Source organism: Myotis lucifugus, unplaced genomic scaffold (genome assembly GCF_000147115.1).
Source record: "Myotis lucifugus unplaced genomic scaffold, Myoluc2.0 scaffold_66, whole genome shotgun sequence".
Classification (NCBI taxonomy): Eukaryota; Metazoa; Chordata; class Mammalia; order Chiroptera; family Vespertilionidae; genus Myotis; species Myotis lucifugus.
Window position 1 is genome coordinate 4,370,406 of NW_005871114.1, and position 20,330 is coordinate 4,390,735.

At 46.4% G+C, this 20,330-nt stretch overlaps 1 protein-coding gene across 1 annotated transcript in view; it reads left to right on the forward strand.

Annotated features, from left to right (window-relative positions):
* MYOF (myoferlin) overlaps positions 1 to 18,277 on the forward strand; it is a 141,162-nt gene extending 122,885 nt beyond the window's left edge. Inside the window, 9 exon segments of the mRNA XM_006090021.3 lie at positions 1,352 to 1,491; positions 4,404 to 4,492; positions 4,583 to 4,678; positions 8,309 to 8,450; positions 10,293 to 10,392; positions 12,860 to 13,050; positions 15,243 to 15,352; positions 15,736 to 15,883; positions 17,716 to 18,277. Of these exon segments, the coding sequence (XP_006090083.1) occupies positions 1,352 to 1,491; positions 4,404 to 4,492; positions 4,583 to 4,678; positions 8,309 to 8,450; positions 10,293 to 10,392; positions 12,860 to 13,050; positions 15,243 to 15,352; positions 15,736 to 15,883; positions 17,716 to 17,754 (1,055 nt within the window). The 3' untranslated portion in view covers positions 17,755 to 18,277.
* Positions 18,278 to 20,330: the final 2,053 nt, after the last annotated feature.

The following is a 20,330-nucleotide window of genomic DNA, read 5'->3' on the forward strand; positions in this document are numbered from 1 at the left end:
TCAATGTTAGGGAGGATTGGATGTTGAAGAAATGCTGTTAACATGAGAACTTGCAAAAGGGATCGGGAAGGAACTGGCAAGCAACAGGGCCCCGTGGAGAAGGGTACCCCCAAACAGTCAAAAAGTAACCCCCCAAAAGCTGTCAGTCACGAGGACTGTTCCAGTTACTATTGTTACGAAACAAATTACCCCAAAACTTAGCAGCTGAAAACAACCATTTTGGTTTGCTCAGTTTTGTGGGTTAGGAATCCAGGAAGGGCTCCAGCGGGCAGTCCTCGCTTGAGTTGCTCATACAGCTGGCTGCTGGCAGGTGTCAGCTGGGGCTGCAGTCATCCGAAGGCTCGACCGCGGTGATTGTCCAGGTGGCTCACTCACAGAGCCGGCAGTTGATGCTGGTTCTTGACCAGGGGCTCAGCTGGGGCACCTTCCCAGAGTACCTACTCAGGCTTATCCAATAGGGCAATCCTGGGTCCTCATGTTCCTTCCCTGGTGGATGGCATCCCCCAGAGTGAGTGCCGTAACAGGACCAGACCACAGGGCCTTTGACGCCTAGCCTCAGAAGTCACACAGCATCCTTTCTTTAATGGTTAAATAAGTCTCCAGACTCAGAGAGGATATAGACACACACACACACACACACACACACACACACACACCGCCTCAGTAGGAGGAGTGTTGAAGAATTTGGGGGCTGTGTGTTTTAAATGCCACAGTGATGCCAGCTGCTGGGGCAATTAAATTTACAGATTCCAGTGGCTTAACACAATAAAAGTTTATTCCTCATAAATTCAAAGCAGGTATTCCTACAGGTCGGTGGCCCTCTTCCACGCAGTGCTGCATGGACTCAGCCCTCCCACCTTACAGCCCAGCCGTTCTTCAGCCCAGGTGTCAAGGTTGCTGATTTCTTCTGTATCCAGAAGAGAAAGGCACATATACGATTCTGCACAAGAGGGTTTTACGTGCCAGTTCTAGAAGCGACACACATGTCCCTTCCACCTGCATTACATTCTAGTTTAGGCTGGTCACATGGCCACGCCTAACTGCAAGGGAGTCTGGGAAACAGAGTCTGGCAGCGAGCCTTGGCCACAAAATAAACAAGGGCTGCCCCACATTCTCATGTGTCTGGTCCCTTTGCTATTGCAGCCTTCAAGTCAGGTGTGAGCCTGGTTGGGGCAGGGTCTCTGGTCAGGAGCCATTTCTATCAATGATTCCTTCTCAAGTCGAAGTTTGCACATGGGCACTGCCTGACCATTTTGCAAAGTCTGGGATGATGTGCTGAAAGCCCCTCAGGCCCTGTGGCTGAACTGTTCCCAGATGCCCATCCCTGCTTCAATGCTGCTTTCCATTCCAGAAGCCAACAAAATCCTGCACCGGCACCTCGGGGCCCCCGACGAGCGCCTTGCCCTTCACATCCTCAGGACTCAGGGGCTGGTCCCTGAGCATGTAGAAACAAGGACTCTGCACAGCACCTTCCAGCCCCACATCTCCCAGGTAAGGGGCTCCCTACCTTCCAGGACCCACCATCCAAACCCCAGATGTAGTGGCAGTGTTGACACGGACTTGTCTCTTTTGGATACGTTTAGAAACACAAGAAATAGAAATGAAACTCAGATTAGCTTCACCCCAAAGGGGAATTTATTGTAAGAATCAATTCACTAAATCCAGCCAGGAGAGTGACTATGACTCAGAACAAACTTGGACCTGGACCTCTCTCTGTCTCTTATCTGTTTCTCTCTCTGGGTCTCCTTGAGTCTGGGCTCTTCCCGTGGTACCTCCCCATGAGTAAGAATAGTGCAGACAGTCAGAGACTTCTGAGCTTTTGGGTTATAACGTAGTCCCTTCTACTTCCAAATGTGGGAAGGATAGGTGGCCCCGCCTTGGCCGGACTGCGGCTGGGTCTCAGGAGACACCTGGATGCCTAATGCTCTGCAGCAGGCTTGATGGACTGTAGGACCTCGAGCCCGGAGATTAGTTAGAAGAGAGTCAGGATCACAGTAAAATATATCCTTTTTCAAGAGCTCCAGTTAATTCATTTTGCTCACAATGCACCAGGAAGCCAATCTGGTGGTTTCCTTGGCAACCTTCTTAAAGGCCAGTCTGTTTTTGTCATGAAGGCAGAGTCTACAGAACCTCCAAAAGCAGTTTGGGGAATTTAAATTGGTTCACATGGTCGATATAGTTTGCTAATGGCTTTCCTCGTCTGTTTGGAAGAACTTTCCAGTCAGATGGATGGGCCCGTCTGTGGCTGTCAAAGGCCTTGAGCAGGGCCTCGCGGAGATGGTGGCACACCTGCCAGTCAGGCTCCCGCACCATCCGCCCTGCCAGCCTCCTCCCGGCTGTGGGCGCTATGAGCCAATGTCAGGGAGTCCTCCACCTGGGGGAACAGTCAGGGTCTTGTCGTCGTTTGAATCTCTGCTTTGGAAGCACCACGTTGTAAGTCTTTCTTTGACAAAATTAAATACCTCTTTACATTATTTTGATTTTCTATCTTGAGTTAAATGGAGAAACCCTTGGGTGTCAAAACTGAGACTGACATTAAGTAGACGGTGTGGTGGTGAAGAGAGTGACAGCTTGTGAACGGTTCTGAGAGTGAAGGGCCCAACTGGAAGTGGCTGTAAGGGGGTGTGTGTATGTGTGTGATTGTATTTGTGAGCGAGTGTGTTTGTGTGCATTGGGGGTTCTGTTAGTCATGAGAAGCCCCTGAGAAGCCCCTCATTTTATTAACCAGGAAGGCTCAGACTCTGATACAGGTGGGCACATGTGGCCAGCAGAGACTCCTGGGTGAGAGTAGGGAGCGGGTGGCCTAAATGACATTGAAGATAAAAAATTCATCTGGATTTTCCCTTCCACTCTTATTTATTTATTTATCTACTAGAGGCGCGGTGCACAAAAATTTGTGCACTCAGGGGGGAGGAAGGGGGGTCCCTCAGCCCGGCCTGTGCCCTCTCGCAGTCTGGGACCCCTCGGGAGATAACGACCTGCTGGCTTAGGCCTGCTCCCGGGTGGCAGAGGGCAGGCCCAATCCCTAGGTGCAGCCCCTGGTCGGGCTCAGAGCAGGGCCAATTGGGGAGGTGGGGCGCCGCCCCCTGTCATGCACAGAGCAGGGCGGATTGGGAGGTTGCGATGCCACCCTCAGTCATGCTCAGGGTAGGGCCGATTGGGGGGTTGGGGCACCGCCCCCTGTCACACACAGAGCAGGGCCGATCAGGGGGTTGGGGCGCCACCCTCTATCACCCACAGAGCAGGGCCGATCAGGGGGTTGGGGCGCCGCCACTCTCACACTCAGGGCAGGGCCGATGGGGAGGTTATGGCTCTACCCCGTCACACACAGAGCAGGGCCCGTGGGAGTGGGGGGGAGGGGGTTGGGGTGCCGCACCCTGTCACACACAGAGCCGCAGGGCGATCAGGGGGTTGGGGAGCTCCCCCATATCAGGCACAGAACAGGGCTGATCAGGGGGTTGGGGCGCCTTCCCCTGTCATGAACAGAGCAGGGCGGATAGGGAGGTTGTGGCCCCGGCCCCTGTCACACACAGAGCTGCAGGGCGATCAGGGGGTTTGGGCGCTGCCCCCTGTCACGCTGATCCTGGTGCCAGGAGGCCTCGCGGCTCCGCTGATCCCAGTGCTGGGAGGCATATTACCCTTTTACTATATAGAATAGAGGCCTGGTGCATGGGTAGGGGCTGGCTGGTTTGCCCTGAAGGGTGTCCTGGATCAGGGTGGGGGTCCCCACTGGGGTGCCTGGCCAGCCTGGATGAGGGGATGATGGCTGTTTGCAGCTGGTCACACACCCTTCAGGGTGGGGATCCCCACTGGGGTGCCTGGCCAGTCTGGGTGAGGGGCTGAGGGCTGTTTTCAGGCTGGTGGGTGACTGAAGCTCCCAACCGCTCCTTTTTTTCTTTTTCTTTTTTATTCTGGGCCAAGGCCTCTGCTGCTGAAAGCAGGTATCTGGTTTGTTTCAGTTCTATAATCGAAACACTGTATCATCTCCAGCTCTGAGATCCCGGCCGGCTGAAAGCTGGTTTCTGGGGTTTTGTTTAGCTTCTATATTTGTTACAATGTTTCAAACTGCCAGCTCAGAGGCCGGCAAGGCAGGCGGCGAACGTTGGAGTCCTCCTTCACTGAAGCAAGCAAGCCTCATGTTTGCTTCCAGCTGCCTAGCTGCCGGCCGCCATCTTGGCTGGCAGTTAATTTGCATATCGCCCTGATTAGCCAATGGGAAGGGTAGCAGTCGTACGCTAATTACCATGTTTCTCTTTTATTAGATAGGATTTATTTTGCTTTACGTGGACTAAGCAATTAGCAGGCCCAAAGACAGAGTTTCACCTAGGAAATATGGATGAAAATTGTAGTCTCTGCCACCTATAATATAACTTTATTTCTCTTTTCGGTTTTGAATGGCTTAGGGAAAACTTCAGATGTGGGTGGATGTTTTCCCCAAGAGTTTGGGCCCACCAGGCCCTCCTTTCAACATCACAGCCCGGAAAGCCAAGAAGTAAGTAATCTTGAGACCCTGCTACCTTGGCCTAGGGTCTTGGCGCAGGACCAGAGGAAAAAAGCACCTTCAAAATGTGCTTCTTTTTAGATTCTACCTCCGTGTGATCATCTGGAACACCAAGGACGTTATCTTGGACGAGAAAAGCATCACTGGAGAGGAGATGAGTGACATCTATGTCAAAGGGTAAGGTTAGCATGCGAGCACCTTCGACAAACTCCGGGGATGAAGCATGCTCTCTCCTTCCTTAGTTTTCACTGTTGAGGTGTAGGATTCTGGGTTACCTGAAGGTATGTTCTCTCTTTACTGCAGTCTACTTAGGAAACTCCAGGGAGACAAAGGCAGAGAGAGCAGAAGGGAAAGAAAACCTGTATGACTCTTGTTTATAAGCAGAGGCATTACGACTATAGGAACTGATCCCTATTTCTCCATTTCTCTTTTTTAGAAGTGGGTTTTGTTGAGTTTATTAAGCAGATTTGTTATTTCTGAGACGTCTTAGTCAGACAGTTCATTTTTATTTCTTCTTGAATAAGTGTCTTTAGAAACAAGGAAAGGTTCCAAGGTTTCACTTCCTATATATTTTATTACCAGTAGCTAATGTCCATGGAAAAGAGGGAATATTAGCAGAATTTTTTACAATCGTTGATTCCCCCAACCTGTACGGAGTGCCTGCCTCCAGCCTGGAAGGAGGCATCATTGTTCATTATTCTGGTACTTCCATAATCAATTCCAAGTAGTTCATGTGCATGTTAGTTTCGTGTTGTGCCTCGATCGTGGATGTTGAGTATAGAATGGCATAGTAATTAAGAAGCCAGACTCTGGAGTCAGATTGACTGGGTTGAAATCCTGGTACTCTCCCCACTAGCTGGACAAGTTAGTAAACTCACTGTTCCTCATGTGTAAAATAGAGATAATAAAAGTACCTATTGCTTTGGGAATATTCAGAAGATTGAGTTACTCCAAGCATTTAGGATAGTGCCTGGCAGATAGTAAACATGTGTATTAGTCAGGGGTCTCCAGAGAAATAGAACAATTAGGGGGGTGAGGTGCAAGAGGATAGAGAAAGAGAGAGAGAGAATGAATATGAGGAATTGGCTCACACGATCATGGAGACCAGAAGTCCCATAGTCTGCCATGTGCAGGTCAAGAGAAGATAAAATGAGATATCCCAGCTCAATTAGTAAGGCAGAAAAAGGAGTGAATTCCTCCTTCCTTTGCCTTACGATGCCCATCCACATTGGGGAAGGCAATCTACCTCACTGAGTCCACTGATTCAAATTCCAATCTCATTGAGAAACACCACAAATAATGTTTAATCTGGGCACCCCATAGCTAGTCACATTGACACATAAAATTAACCAATATACTATGTGGGTGTTAGCTAGTATTATTAGCATTCCACATAGACTAAGTTAGGATCCTTGATATGTAAAAAGATAATACTTGTTGAAATGACTATATTCATAAAGTGCGAACCAAGTTTTACTTATGATCCGAAGTAGCCGTCAATCAAAACTTTGTTAAAAACATAATTATGGTCATTTAAGTTTGCTGTAAACAGGGAGTGTTTCATCAGCTTCATTATTCTTTTTCGTTTCAGATTCTTATTAGCATTTCCCCAGGAAAACTAATCCCAGCTAGTTACATATATGCAAATTTACTTGACTATCATAAGCATTATTTTTTTTCAAGTCAGGAAAACAAATTCAAGTAATACTGGACTGAAAGAAAACTCCTTTAATTAAAGAATAAAGCACAATCTAAAGTACTATTCATACTTGGAATTAAAATCTAAATGCTATATGTGAAAAGATAAATAATGCCTAAATAACATACCTAGTACTACCACATATGGATATTACATACAAAGTTATATATATATATATATATATATATATATATATACACACACACACACACACACACACACACACACACACACACAAATACATTAACTTAGGGCAGTTAACTTGTTTTAAAAATAAAATGTGGAAAGATTCATATGTAAAATTAAATGTGAAAAGATTCACTAAAAAGGGGGGATGAGCTGTCTGGGGGAAGATGATGGTGATGCTTTGGGGGTCTTGTATCAAGATGTGAAGCCACTGAGGTCCTAGCCAGAGAGTGTGGACTCTTCAGTGAATTAGTTTAAAAGCTTACAAGTCAATAGTCAAAAGGAATTTTTTATATATATATATATTTTATTGATTTTTTACAGAGAGGAAGGGAGAGGGATAGAGAGTTTGAAACATCGATGAGAGAGAAACATCGATTAGCTGCCTCCCGCACACCTCCCACTGGGGATGTGCCCGCAACCAAGGTACATGCCCTTGACCGGAATCGAACCCGGGACCCCTCAGTCCGCAGGCCGACGCTCTATCCACAGAGCCAAACCAGTCAGGGCAAAAGGAATTTTTTAACTTGTCAACAGGAATTTTTCAGCTAAGTTATCCAGTCAGTTAATTGACCGGCAAAAAGTAAAACTATTGTAGTTGTTGATGTTAATACCACTACTATTAATAGGACCTAATATTAGCACTTTCTAGTCTCCATGGTCCTTTGAGGCACAGTAACAAGCCTGGACTTTGGATTCAGACAGACTGGGCATTATACTTAATCCTGGCCGTTACTGGCTGTGTGAGCTTGTGTAAGTTAGACAGCCTCTCTGAACCTCAGTTTCCTCCTCTGAGAAATGGAGATAGATATACAATTGGGAAGAGTAAAATAAGGCATGCTAATTACCTGGTTCACCGCAGATGATTGTAAATATGAGTTAAGGATTTCCCCCTTCCCGTTCTGGCCCTTCCAAGTAGTGATCTGTCCTCATGTGGACCATGTGAGGGGAGCGCATGTCATCAACCTCATTTTACCAATGGGAGATGAAGCTCAGAGCCGGTAGCAGCGCAAGTTCACAGCCAGGTCTGCCTCCTACCGAGAATCTCTGTCCGTGAGGTCCAGGCATCAATGATGTTAAAAATTCCCCGGTTGATTCCGATGCAATCCTAATGTGCGTTCAGTGTTGAGAACCATGCATTCAACCACATTACCAGCCTAAAATCCAGTGTTGCCCCTGCTTCTGAACCAGGAGTTTTCCCAGTAGCAGGCAGATGTTACAGCAACTTCTTCCCAGGCGTGTTCATTCACTTAATCCTTCAACAGGTATTTAATTAGTGTCTGCTATGCGCCAGGCACAAGTCAAGGGAACTTTACAAATGTCAAAAGTTGAGATGTTAAATTGTTGATGGAAATGAATTTTCATAGGTATGCGTATGGAAATAGCATATCTTCCTTGCTAGTCTCATTAATATGATCAGAGTGGATCTAAGAATAATAAAAAAAGGAAGCTGAAAGTCGTGTCTGTTTTGTTTGCTTACGAAAAATATGGAAAAGGAAATGCTGAAATTTAGAACTAACTCATATTCATTGAGCCCTATCAGCAGTGATGACAGACAGCGATGATTTATAGTTACCAGTATGAAGACTAAAATCATAGCCAGCAAGCTCCAACGTTCCCAAAATAGAAGCTAAGTTGTTGATATTTTCCAGAAAATTTCACCTTATCCCTGTTAACTGGAGTCTAAAGGGTTTCCTGCTTTGGTTTTAGAGGAATTGTATTTTATTTGGCTACAACCTGTGTTGGATGCAACAGAGCGCCTCCCCTTCATAAATCAGCCCCCAGCTCCGTAGATAACTGGAAGCTGCCCAAGAAAAGTGCATTAATTCTCCTGCCCTTCACTCCCCTAATCACTGCACAATTTTGCGGCTAGATTACCTGTCAATCACACGAAGCTAAGCCTGTTTGCCTCTGCTTTTCAGCTGGATTCCTGGCAATGAAGAAAACAAACAGAAAACAGATGTCCATTACAGGTCCTTGGATGGCGAAGGGAATTTTAACTGGAGATTTGTTTTCCCATTTGACTACCTCCCAGCTGAACAACTGTGTATCGTGGCTAAAAAAGTGAGCTCTGAAATATGCCAGTGGGAAGTGGGTGTCACGGGTCTTCCTTAACACAGACACTCAGAGAATGTTGGAGCCGCTCCGCACCCTGGCGGTCGTGAGCTGAGCTCCCTCTTGGGACAGATGGCGACTCTGAGACTCACAGCAGGGTAGATACTTGCCCAGCGTCACACAGCTACGACAGCTATTTGTGTAGTTAGACGTATACGGAATGTAACTTTCCTTCCCCTAACATGTTGGTGGCCAGGGGAAGGATCTGGTGAAGGGTAGACATGGGGGTCTTGTATCAATACATACAACAACCCAAGTGTATGTTTATGTCACAGGGAAACCAACTTCTTCCCGTGATAAGCAGAACTGTTTGACTAATTAACCAAACAGAGGCAAAATATTCAATTATGTGAAATGTCCCTTCTTCAGAGGCATTTTCATGATGGTTCAGGGCCCTGGGGGTCTTGCTTTGTAAGACTCGCAGTTACAGAGCTCAACTCAAACCAGCTTATATCCAAAAAGTGATTTGTTGGTTCACATTACTGAGAAGTCCAGGGCTGGCTGGCTTAAGGAATGCCCGGGTCCCAGGTTGAACTGGAGTCTTTAGAAATTGCTCTCACTTCTCCACTGCTCTGCTCAGCCTTCTTCTGTGGGCCTCCCTCCCTGGTGGAGGCCCAGCTCACATCCTACCCTCTCAGCAACTCAGCAGAAAGAGGACAAACCCCCGATGGTGCCAACCAGACTTCTGGAATTGGACCTCACTCTGCCTGTTTGGGGTCATGTGCAGTTCCTGCACCAACCAGTGCTGCCTGGGATGCAGTGCTCTGACTGGCCTGGCTCTGGAGTAAAGCGTGGACTCGGTTCTTCCCAAATCGCATGGATGGGAGGAAGGGAATTTCCAAGAAAAATCTGGGTGAAACCTGGGCAGGCAATGATAACAGATGTCTCACATAGGTCCTCCATCCCACTTCTACCCCCACATTCTATAGACGTTCCCTAGCTCTTCTGGTCAACTTCTCTCCTCACACCTGATTGAAATATACCTGCCTCTGTCCCATCTGGCCCTACTCAGTGCTGATGTTATAGGGCAGTGATGGTGAACCTTTTGAGCTCGGCGTGTCAGCATTTTGAAAAACCCTAACTTAATTCTGGTGCCGTGTCACATATAGAAATTTTTTATATTTGCAACCATAGTAAAACAAAGACTTATGTTTTTTATATTTATTTTATATATTTAAATGCCATTTAACAAAGAAAAATCAACCAAAAAAAAATGAGTTCGCGTGTCAGAGGTGTCATAGGTTCGCCATCACTGCTATAGGGAGCACTTTTCTGTGCCAGGTGAGATGAATGCTTTCAAAGGGCATTTTCTAGAGACACTGAGTGTGCTCACATCCGTGTGGGGTGGGGGAAGATCTGTGGGTGTGCGGAGGTGGCTGAGCAGAAGAAACACCCCAGTAGCGGATACTGTGGGCTGGCCTAGAACCTCCTGGCTTTGGAGGATAATTTAAGCAAGCCACAGTGGTCTTCGGGGGTGGGGTGGGGTGGGAGGAGAACAATCCCCAAACTCCAAGAAGTCACACTGATGGGGACATGGCAGGGAGCCTTCTGTTTGGGAGCTGCCTGGGACATTCTTTTTGTCACCCGGCTGGTGGCCTGAGATGTCCTGGGGAGCCCACCTGTCCTCCTTACGCGTGGGTGGAGGGCTAGGGCTGAAGGAAGAGGGTTCCAGGTTGCGGGTGCAAAGGAGAGAGAAGGCCCCAATGCCTTGGTACTGGACTTTCCAAGGGGAGGGTGTCAGAATCCACTCATCAGTGTAATTTGGTTTGTCTGTTTCTCTTGTCATTTTAGGAGCATTTCTGGAGTATCGACCAAACCGAATTTCGGATGCCACCCAGACTGATCATCCAGATTTGGGATAATGACAAGTTTTCTCTGGATGACTACTTGGGTAGGGCTTCCATTTGGATATTTTTCTCTACGAATTTGTGCCTGGAATTTGTGAAATGAATTAAAGCTTGGAATCAAGGTTTTAAATCTCCAGTTCGGCAGGGAAGTGGAGGTGGGGCTCCCTCATGCCCTGAATGTCCTCTGGGCACTGTGGCCTCCTCATCTGCTGTCTCGGGTCCTCTGAGCAGGGGCACAGTGAATGCCACCCCTTTCTGTGGGCTCAAAGGCCCCGTGGAGGCTCTTGTACCAGTTTCTGTCTTGCTGTTAAGACTCAAATCCTGTTTTCACAAAAGGATGCCACACCCCTGCCTGCTTTACTTCCAAACCATCCACTTTCTGTCTCTCCTCAGCACCTCCTCCTCCAGGCTGCTCTCAAACTTTACTGAGGTCTGTAATGCCCAGCCATTGTTCTTTCCCCCAGGTTCAGCCTCCTCTGGGGCTAAAAGTACCTGGTAAGTACCACCCACACGTCCTGTGGGCTTGTCTGTTTCTTGGCACGCATCCCCCAAGTAGCACAGTGCTCTTCTGATATTCTCTCCCCCAGGCCCCAGGTCTGTCTCCTTGGCCGGCTCTATTTCTTCCTCCCACTCTTTCAATGCATGCCTTTGGCCATGGCTGGTGTGGCTCAGTTGGTTGAGCATCGTCTCCTGCACAGAAAGGTCGCTGGTTCAATTCCCTGTCAGGATGTTTCTCACATCTGTTTCTTTCTCTCTCCCTCCCTCCCTCTGCCTTCCTCTCTCTCTCTAAAATCAATAAAAACATATTTTAAAATTAAATTAAAAATAAATACAGGACTTTGCCTTCCCTGGGGTCTTTGGCTCTTCCCTAGGGCCCATCAGTGGTTTTCCCACTGTCATCTTTTGGCAAGGTCTGACCCCTAAGCCAGGATGTGTAGCCTGACCGCCACATAAGAAACTGTTCTGACAAATCACATTGCACTATGTAGATGTATCAAATCAACACACCATACTCATATATATATATATATATATATGTGATTTATATATATATTAAACTATTATGATGATTAGCCCCAATTCCCCACCAGAAACTTTCACCTTGATATTTAGCCAGCACCTCCCGTTGATCCTGACTAAAATCTAACGCAGCCTTTCTTCCCTGGCCTCATACCTGCTCTCCTCATGAGCTTCTTTTGCTGTTCACGGCTTCTCCATTGTCCCAGCCCCCAAGCAAAAGCACCCGGCGTCCTCTGTGGGTCCTCCGCCCTTTCCCCCCACGTGGTGCTAACGAAGTAATCTGCTTCATCAGGCACATCTATTCTTATTTCCAGGATCTCTGCCACTTGCCAGTTCAGACCTCATTTTCTCATAACCGACTGTGATAGCAGCTCCTAACTCATGCCCCCGCTCCCAGAGCCTCTCCTGGCAGAGGGAAAGCCCACTGCAGCCAATGGCTGTGACCTGTTCATCCCTTTACCCCTCACAGCACGGAGAGCAGTGGCTTTGACATGGTGCTTTATAAGAGTTGAACAAACTTATATGTTTGCATATGTTTATATGCAAGAATGTTAACTTAATAAAGCATATGGGCCGGAAATTCCAGAATAGTGGAGAGTTTTCCTTTGGAATTTCAACAAAATAGTCTGACAAGTAAAGAGAATGAGTATATTTTAAAATGGCTAATGGGCAAATGACTATAGTTACCACCCAAAGAAGAGCCGAGAAATAAGCAGGGATGAGCTCCAGAAAGGCTGAGTGAATTGTGGACTGTGGCTCCATTCTAAAACGAAGGGCTGTTTCTTAGCTTGCGGTTTAGAGAGAATGTGCCCCACTCTCCCTCTTGCTCTTGGCTGCCACTGTTGAAGGCCACCTCTTGTCCCAGTAGTCCATAACACAAACCCATTTTCTCACAGGAGGTCCCAAACCCCAAAGACAGTCTGTTAAAGCGCTACTAAAGCGTTAATGCCTCACATCACAGAAAAGAAAATGCACTTCTCCAGGCAGCCTGGTGGGCTTCCTAGCTCCTGGTGAGCATTTTCTGTTGAGCTGTTATGTTCCTCCTCAAGCTCCTGTCTCTGGGAGACTTGAACAGGACTGTTCCATAGAGCGTCCCATGTTCCAAGTACCAGGTGTCTTTCCCCAAAGCCACGTGACTGTGTTCAGGGCAGTTCAGAACGAATATGAGCAACTTTCAGATCCAGGTTCATGGGAGTTTTGTCTACAGACATTTCATTATTTTGAGCTTGTAGACAAACTCTGTTTATGCTCCTGTCTTTGAGAAATAAAACATGTGGTGGTCTGTGAGATGCGAGTGGTGGGCAGGTATATCTCCTGCCACTTTCCATCCTATCTGGAAAGAACTTTCTACGTCAACCAAGGTCCCTTTGTCTAACGCACTCATTACCTGTTCAAGACCACTGTCTGCCTCTTCTGCAGGGCATTCTGTTCCCGGGTAAAGGATGGCTGACCCACGCGAAGCTTATTGGAGTTTACTGTTTCCCTGGCTAGGTTTCCTGGAACTTGATTTGCATCGCACCATCATTCCAGCAAAATCATCCGAGAAATGCCATTTGGACATGATTCCGGACCTCAAAGCCATGGACCCCCTTAAAGTGAAAACCGCCTCCCTCTTCGAGCAGAAGTCCATGCGAGGCTGGTGGCCGTGCTACGCAGACAAAGAGGGCTCCCGGGTGATGGCGGTAGGAGCATTTCCTGGCTGGGGGTCATTCATCATTTAGGTTTTATCATTTAGATTTTGTTCTTTATCAACAGATTTACTCCAGATAAGATAAGGGAGAGTTAAATTGGTGGGACTTTAGGTTACGAGAATGGCTTGTACCTGGGATCACAAGAGAAGGTGTCCATGAGCAGATGTTTGGGGTTGAATGGAAGGTGGAGGGATAGGAATTGTCAAAAAACTGAGAGCCAGAGTGGTTGCACTACTGTGGGACCCTCCTTCACCAAGAAGGCTAATTTATGCTGAGCTATTAGTGAAGTTCAATACAGAAAAGGGAACTTCACATTTGAGCTGTTTTCATAAATTAAAAAAAATAAAAGATAGAAGAAGTGGAGATGCTGACATTCATTGAGCAAGAAGGCTTTAACTTACAAGCAAGTTTGGAGAACTCAAGATATATTCTGACATAGAAGAGAGAGTGCAGGTCACCTTGGCCAGTGTGACTCAGCTGGTTGGACGTTGTTTCGTGCACCAGAAGGTGGCTGATTCAAATTCAGGTCGAGGGCACATGCCCAGAGTGTGGGCTTTATCCACAGCAGGGGGCTGCAGGAGGCAGACAATCACTGTTACCCTCTCATATCAATGTTTCTCTCTTTCCCTCTACTTCTTCTCTCTCTCAAAATCAAACTGTTTAAAACAAAAGAGAGTGCAGGACACTATGCTCTGGCACAAAAGACTACCAAATTCCTTATGTATTAATAATAGTTAAGATTTCACATCACTAATTCTGAAGCAGTCAATATGCTAAATGCCTTACATTCATAATCTTGTTTCTTAAAACAGCTTTGAGGTCTAGTTTACATAAATAAAATACACCCATTCCAGAGTGTACTTTGATGAGTTTTGTTGACAGTTGCATACACTCATGAAACCACTGTAATCAAGAGAGAGAACATTCCCATTATCCTCAAAAGTTTCCTTGCGCCCTTTGCAGTCCATCGCTCCCCACAAGCTGGCCCAGGAAATCACTTATCTGCTGTCTGCCACTTAGAGATGGCTTTGCACATAATCTCACTTAGTTCTGCTAACAAGCCCACCAACTAGACATTATCCCCTTTTTATAGGCTCAAAGCCAGGCTGGGAGAGATGGAGCACCTTGTCATAGTCAGACATGTTGCTTTGTTTGGCTCATCAGCATAGGAGGCATCTGTGCTCCACCACCTAAGCCAGTGATGGCGAACCTTTTGAGCTCGGCGTGTCAGCATTTTGAAAAACCCTAACTTAACTCTGGTGCCGTGTCACATATAGAAATTTTTTGATATTTGCAACCATAGTAAAACAAAGATTTATATTTTTGATATTTATTTTATATATTTAAATGCCATTTAACAAAGAAAAATCAACCAAAAAAATGAGTTCGCGTGTCACTTCTGACACGCGTGTCATAGGTTCACCATCACTGACCTAAACGAATCTCGGGGTCGAGGTTCTCAAATTGTTGTTGACTTAGTCTGGCTTTTCAGGATTCTAGAAAGATTGTTACAATCTTAGTTAAGCCTGGCTATCCAAGTGGGCAAGTTTCTGGACCTTTCACAGCCTGTTTTCCTCGTGTGCACTTGAGGACAGCAACAGTCCCTGCTTTATAGGATTGCAATGAGCATTACACGGGATTATCCCTAAGGAAGGGGTGAGCAGGGCCCAGAGAGACAGCATTCACTCATTCACTCACTCGTTTGTTTACTCTGTTAGCATACATTGAGGACCCACTCAGTATCTGCACAGCTCTGCGCCGTGGGTGGTCCGTGGTCAGCCTGAAGCATGTGGGCTGCCTGGGAGCCTACAGTTAATGCTCCATAAATATTAGACATTGTTATTAGCAGTACTCAGGTTAATCTGTGTCCAAGTAGAGTTACAAAGGAAGGTGTGTGCAGAGGCAAGGAGATGGATGTGAGAAAGAATGATGGGGATACAGAGAGTGACAGGCAGGGAGCAGGGAGGAGGGGAAGCAATTTGTCCTCTCGGGTTCCCACAAGGAGCCAGTTCAGAAACACATGGAAGAGGAAATGTGATGAAATCTCCTGAGGAAAATCTAAGGCAATCTCGGGATTGTTTTACAAGAATAAAAATCGTTGCTCGGGGAATACTCCTTGGGCTGAAGTGAAAATATTTGTGAAGCGTGATGTCATGTGTTTAACCTGTTCTGCTTTACTGAAGGGGAAAGTGGAGATGACGTTGGAAATCCTTAATGAGAAGGAGGCCGATGAGAGGCCAGCCGGGAAGGGACGGGATGAACCCAACATGAACCCCAAGCTGGACCCACCAAAGTGAGAGCCCTCTTTGTTCTCGGTGTCCTCTCCTCCCTAAACACCTGCAGACTGAAAGCCCCCCTTCCAATTGGCTTAATAGACTGGATTAGCTCTTGTCCTTCTAATTTTGTATTTAATAGTGGGGGCTGGGGGTAGAAAGGCTGGTGATCTGGCTTTATTTTAATCACTCTCCTTTCCATTGAAACCAAAGTCCAGGGTGCCTTCAACATCTTAGGAAGTTTTAAAAGGTTCAAGAATCTTTCTTTGCTAACTAAGGGAAATAATATCTTTTCTTGACTTTATAAGTGTTATTAATATATTTTTTAACTGGTGTTATGCCCTGCAGTCAAATCTCTGTCCCTCCTGAGTTGGGTAGGTAAAACCATTTCTTTGCAATGCAGCCGACCAGAAACCTCCTTCCTCTGGTTCACCAACCCGTGTAAGACCATGAAGTTCATCGTGTGGCGCCGGTTTAAGTGGGTCATCATCGGCCTGCTGTTCCTGCTGATCCTGCTGCTCTTCGTGGCTGTGCTCCTGTACTCCTTACCGGTGCGGTCCCTGCTCCTTGTCCCGGCTGTGTGTGTGTGTGTGTGTGTGTGTGTGTGTGAACTGTGGTTGGTCATCTAACTTGGTACTTACTTGCCTTGGATGCTCTTCAGAAGAATGACTTACTTAGGAGTTGTGGTCTCACAACCCTTCAGCCTTTGGAAAATTTAAAGTAACGTGTCCTGTGGTTAGAATTGCATGCTTATGGTTTCACGAATTCCAGGCAAAACTTTATGGCCTGAAAATAATTTTGGTGTCAGGAATTCTAGGAGAAATCTCTCGGGCCTTTATCAATATATGTCTGGACTATAGCCAGCATTTCTAACTGATCTTCCTGCCTTCAGACTTCTTGTCCTACCTAGCATTCACAGATCCCCAAATCTGGGACCCTTGTAGGTTTACACAAACCCTGAACTCCACCCAAACTAGATAACACCCTCCCCCCCCCCAACAAGTATTGCTCTTACCTGCCAGGATGTCTTTGCCAGTGCTGTTCCTTTGTCCATGTTTTGTCTATCAACATCTTATTCATTGTTTAAGACCCACGTCACATAACCTCCCCCGTAACTTTCCCTTAAACATCCCAGTCATAAAGGAAAGTCCAAGTGGGGATTTTGCCAGTGTGCCTACAAGTAGTGCTTTCATTCCATATTCAAGGAATTTATTGAGTATCTACCATAGGCTAGGAATTGGGGTACACACATAACCAAGGCATGATTTCTGCCCACAAGTAGTTCATAGCCCAGGGACAAGCAGACATATGAACAAATAACCTACTATGAGAGGCAAACTGCTATAGAGATATCAACAAATAACCACAAGACCCAATTACTGAGAATGGTTTCAACAAGGTGGGGACATTAAAGACCAGTTTGCCAGGCATTCAAATACTCTTACTTCAATTCATCCTATATAATAAAGAGGTAATATGCAAATTGGCCATCACTCCAACACACAAGATGGCCACCCCCATGTGGTCAAAGATGGCCACCCCAAGATGGCCGGCAGGGGAGGGCAGTTGTGGCCGATCAGGCCTTTAGGGGAGGGCAGTTGGGAGAAACCAGGCCTGCAGGGGAGGGCAGTTAGGGGCAATCGGGCTGGCAGGGGAGCAGTTAGGCATCGATCAGACTGGCAGGGGAGTGGTTAGGGGGTGATCAGGCTGGCAGGCAGGTGAGTGGTTGGGAGTCAGCAATCCTGGATTGTGAGAGGGATGTCCGACTGTAAACAGGCAGTCGGACATCCTTCGAGGGGTCCCAGATTGGAGAGGGTGAAGAGGGTGCAGGCTGGGCTGAGGGATACACACACACACACACACACACACACACACACACACACGTGCACGAATTTCGTGCACCAGGCCTCTAGTATTAATCATAATAGAGTAGTTTGTGTTGAGGAGCATAGCCACACAACCACAACAGCTGTGATGTCATATCTTTGTTTCCCCCAGTATAATACTTTCAGTTTCACTATAAGTACATGTACACTATTTTCTAGTTATAGGTCAATCTGTCTTGACCATTTAAAAAACTCCTCATAGTTATTTCTTTTGCTTGACCTAGATCCTATTGAATAGTGGTTCTCACCTGGGGGAGATTTTGCTCCCCAGAGGGCATTTAGAAATGTCTAGAGACATTTTGTCACAACGGGGGTGTGCTACCTACTGGCATTAGTGGGTAGGGGATAGGCCAGGGATGCTGCTGAACATCCTGTGACGTTCAGGACAGCCCCCAACAAGGAGGAATCATCTGGTCCTAAATGTCAATGGTGTCAAGGCTGAGAAAGCCCTCGCTTAAGTATATATATATTTTACGCTGTCTTTGCTTCCTTTCCAGAACTATTTGTCAATGAAGATCGTGAGGCCAAACGCATAATAAAAGCCAAAGTTTCTTTGCAAGAGTCATCAGCAAGGAGGGAGCCCTGTCTGTGTTTCTGGACCAAAAGCAAGAGCGGTTTGTCTGTGTCTGAGACAACATTCCAAGGGCAAGTTACACTACTTCACCAAAGCCCGGCAGCTCCCCGGGGGTGCGGGTCCTGGAGGCCAAGCCAACTAGCAACACTTTTATCTTCTAAAGTATTAAAACTTTTATCATGTTTTTCGAAATATTTTTCAAGGTGGCTGGTTCCATTTTAAGAAATCGTCTTTTTTTGTATGTGTCCTTAGTTCTATTCAATCTTTGGAAAGTGCTGAAATAGAATTTGAAAATTCCTGCATCTTGACCTCATAGCCTTCTTACTTGTAATCAACAGAAAGGACTGTGCATTATAAAAGCAGAATAGTTAGACTTATTCCTTGTTATGATATTTTATATGGATAAATACCACGATATTTTATATGGATAAATGTTTATCAACCTCTGTGATAAACCCAAATAAAAGCATTGCACTTTGAACACATAGCTGTCTTGTGTGGCTGTGGGCTGAGTTGGGAAGGAGACAGTTTCTAGTCCTGTGGGTCTTAGGGGATGAAATGCCACAGCATATCGCCTGGCCATAAGCCCTTTATATGTGTGCTGCCAAACCTTGGCCAGTGGGTCACACTGAGGCTGATTCTATATAATAAAGAGCTAATATGCAAATGGTCATCACGCCCTCGTGCCTTCAAACCCTCGTGCCAGGGCTGGGGGACCTGAGGTCTCACCCCCCACCCTGTGGGGCTTGACAGGGTGGGGCTGGCCAGGTCTGGGTCTTGTGCGATTTCGAGGCACATGTGGGTGGGTGGGGACTTGACTCTGGGTCCTGTGCCGTGCCCCAGACTCTGACAGGAGGAAGATTTTCATATACATTTTATTAATTTTCTTTCATCTCTGACACTTTTATTATAGAGAAAGGGCAAATAGCAATATTAAAATATTTCCTCTAATTAATTCCCTTTTAATGTGCATGAATTTCGTGCACCAGGCTACTAGTATAATAAATAACAAAAGCTAACACTATTTTAAAATACTTATTCCGTGCACAACATTGTTTTAAGTGTTGCATGTGTAGCTCATTGAATCCTCAATAAGGGTAGGTAACATTACCCCATTTTACAGTTGAAGAAATTAAGGCAGACAGAGGTTAAGTAACTCAACCAAGGCCACACTACCAATGAATGGTAGAGCTGGAATTTGAACCCAGCCAATCTGGGTTCTTTCCTTCTTAACTGCTTTTAACCACCAATAGGAGGGCTGTCCAGAGGAGAAGCTGAGATGGTCACGTGGTGTGGCAACTGAAACCCAGTGTGGCTCCCATGCCAACACCATCAGAGTCAGCATGCGGTATAAAACATGTGAATACATTATCCTGTTTATTTAACAGACTGTGGCGAGATCTGCAGACAGTTCTATTCAAGGAGCAACACGGAACTGAGGGAACAAGAAATGGTATGAAAATGGTGATTTTTCTTTTACCACAGTTGACTGTCTTGGCATTATTGTTGATTGTTTCATATTTTGAACATTTTAATTCCCTTCAAGGTTCTGCCAAAAATCTTAGCATTCAAAGTGTGTTCAACACATGAAAAGATTGAGACCCAGGGCGAGCTAAATGGGAACACCTGCCACAACCCTGGCCCCTGTAGTCTCCTTACGAAGTCCGCGCAGGTTGTTCTAACAAGATCACGTCATCTCGCTTACAATTAACACAAAGTCTACAGCTTTTATATAATTCAGGGAACACTCTAATAATGAAACGGAGACAGTTTTATTTAAAATGGTGTTTGTTGCTTTAGCTGGCTTGGCTCAGTAGATAGAGCATTGGCCTGTGGGCTGAAGGGTCCCGGATTCTATTCCAGTCAAGGGCACATGCCCAGGTAGCAGGCTTGACCCCTGAATCAATGATTCTCTCTCATCATTGATGTCTCTCTCTCTCATTCTCTCTCTTCATTGATGTCTCTCTCTCTCCCTCTCCCTTCCTCTCTGAAGTCAATAAAAATACATATTTTTTTTTTAAATGGTGTTTGCAAGGAGAAAAAAGTAGGCTCTGCAAAAGAACAAAGTTGTTCCAGGCAAAGTTGCTATTTGGAATATTTAACCATCGGTATGATCAGAGCAGAAGCTTCACCCATCACAATGGATAATGGCTATTAACACATTAGAACAGCCATACCAGTGTGTACAACCAGAGCATTAGCCTGCAGGGACCCACGGGACACTCCCATCGTGCCCCACTCCAGTCACGCCTGCTGAGCAGAGAAATGCCTGGCTCTGAGGGAAGCCTTTGCCTCCTTCCCTCCGGCTACCTATCTGGGAGCCGCCAGTGCAGTTCCTTTGAGTGCCTGGCAGCAAAGCTCTAGGAATGAACTAATTCCCAGAGAGAATATCCAGCCGGGCTTTCTGGGTAATACTCCCCCCTTTCCTCTCCCAGCCCCCTCCTCAGCCCTCCCCACACCCGCCCAGAAAGCTCCATCTTGTCAAAAGATAATGGTCCCTCATTTGAGGTTGTTAGCTGCCTGTGACCTATAAATGAT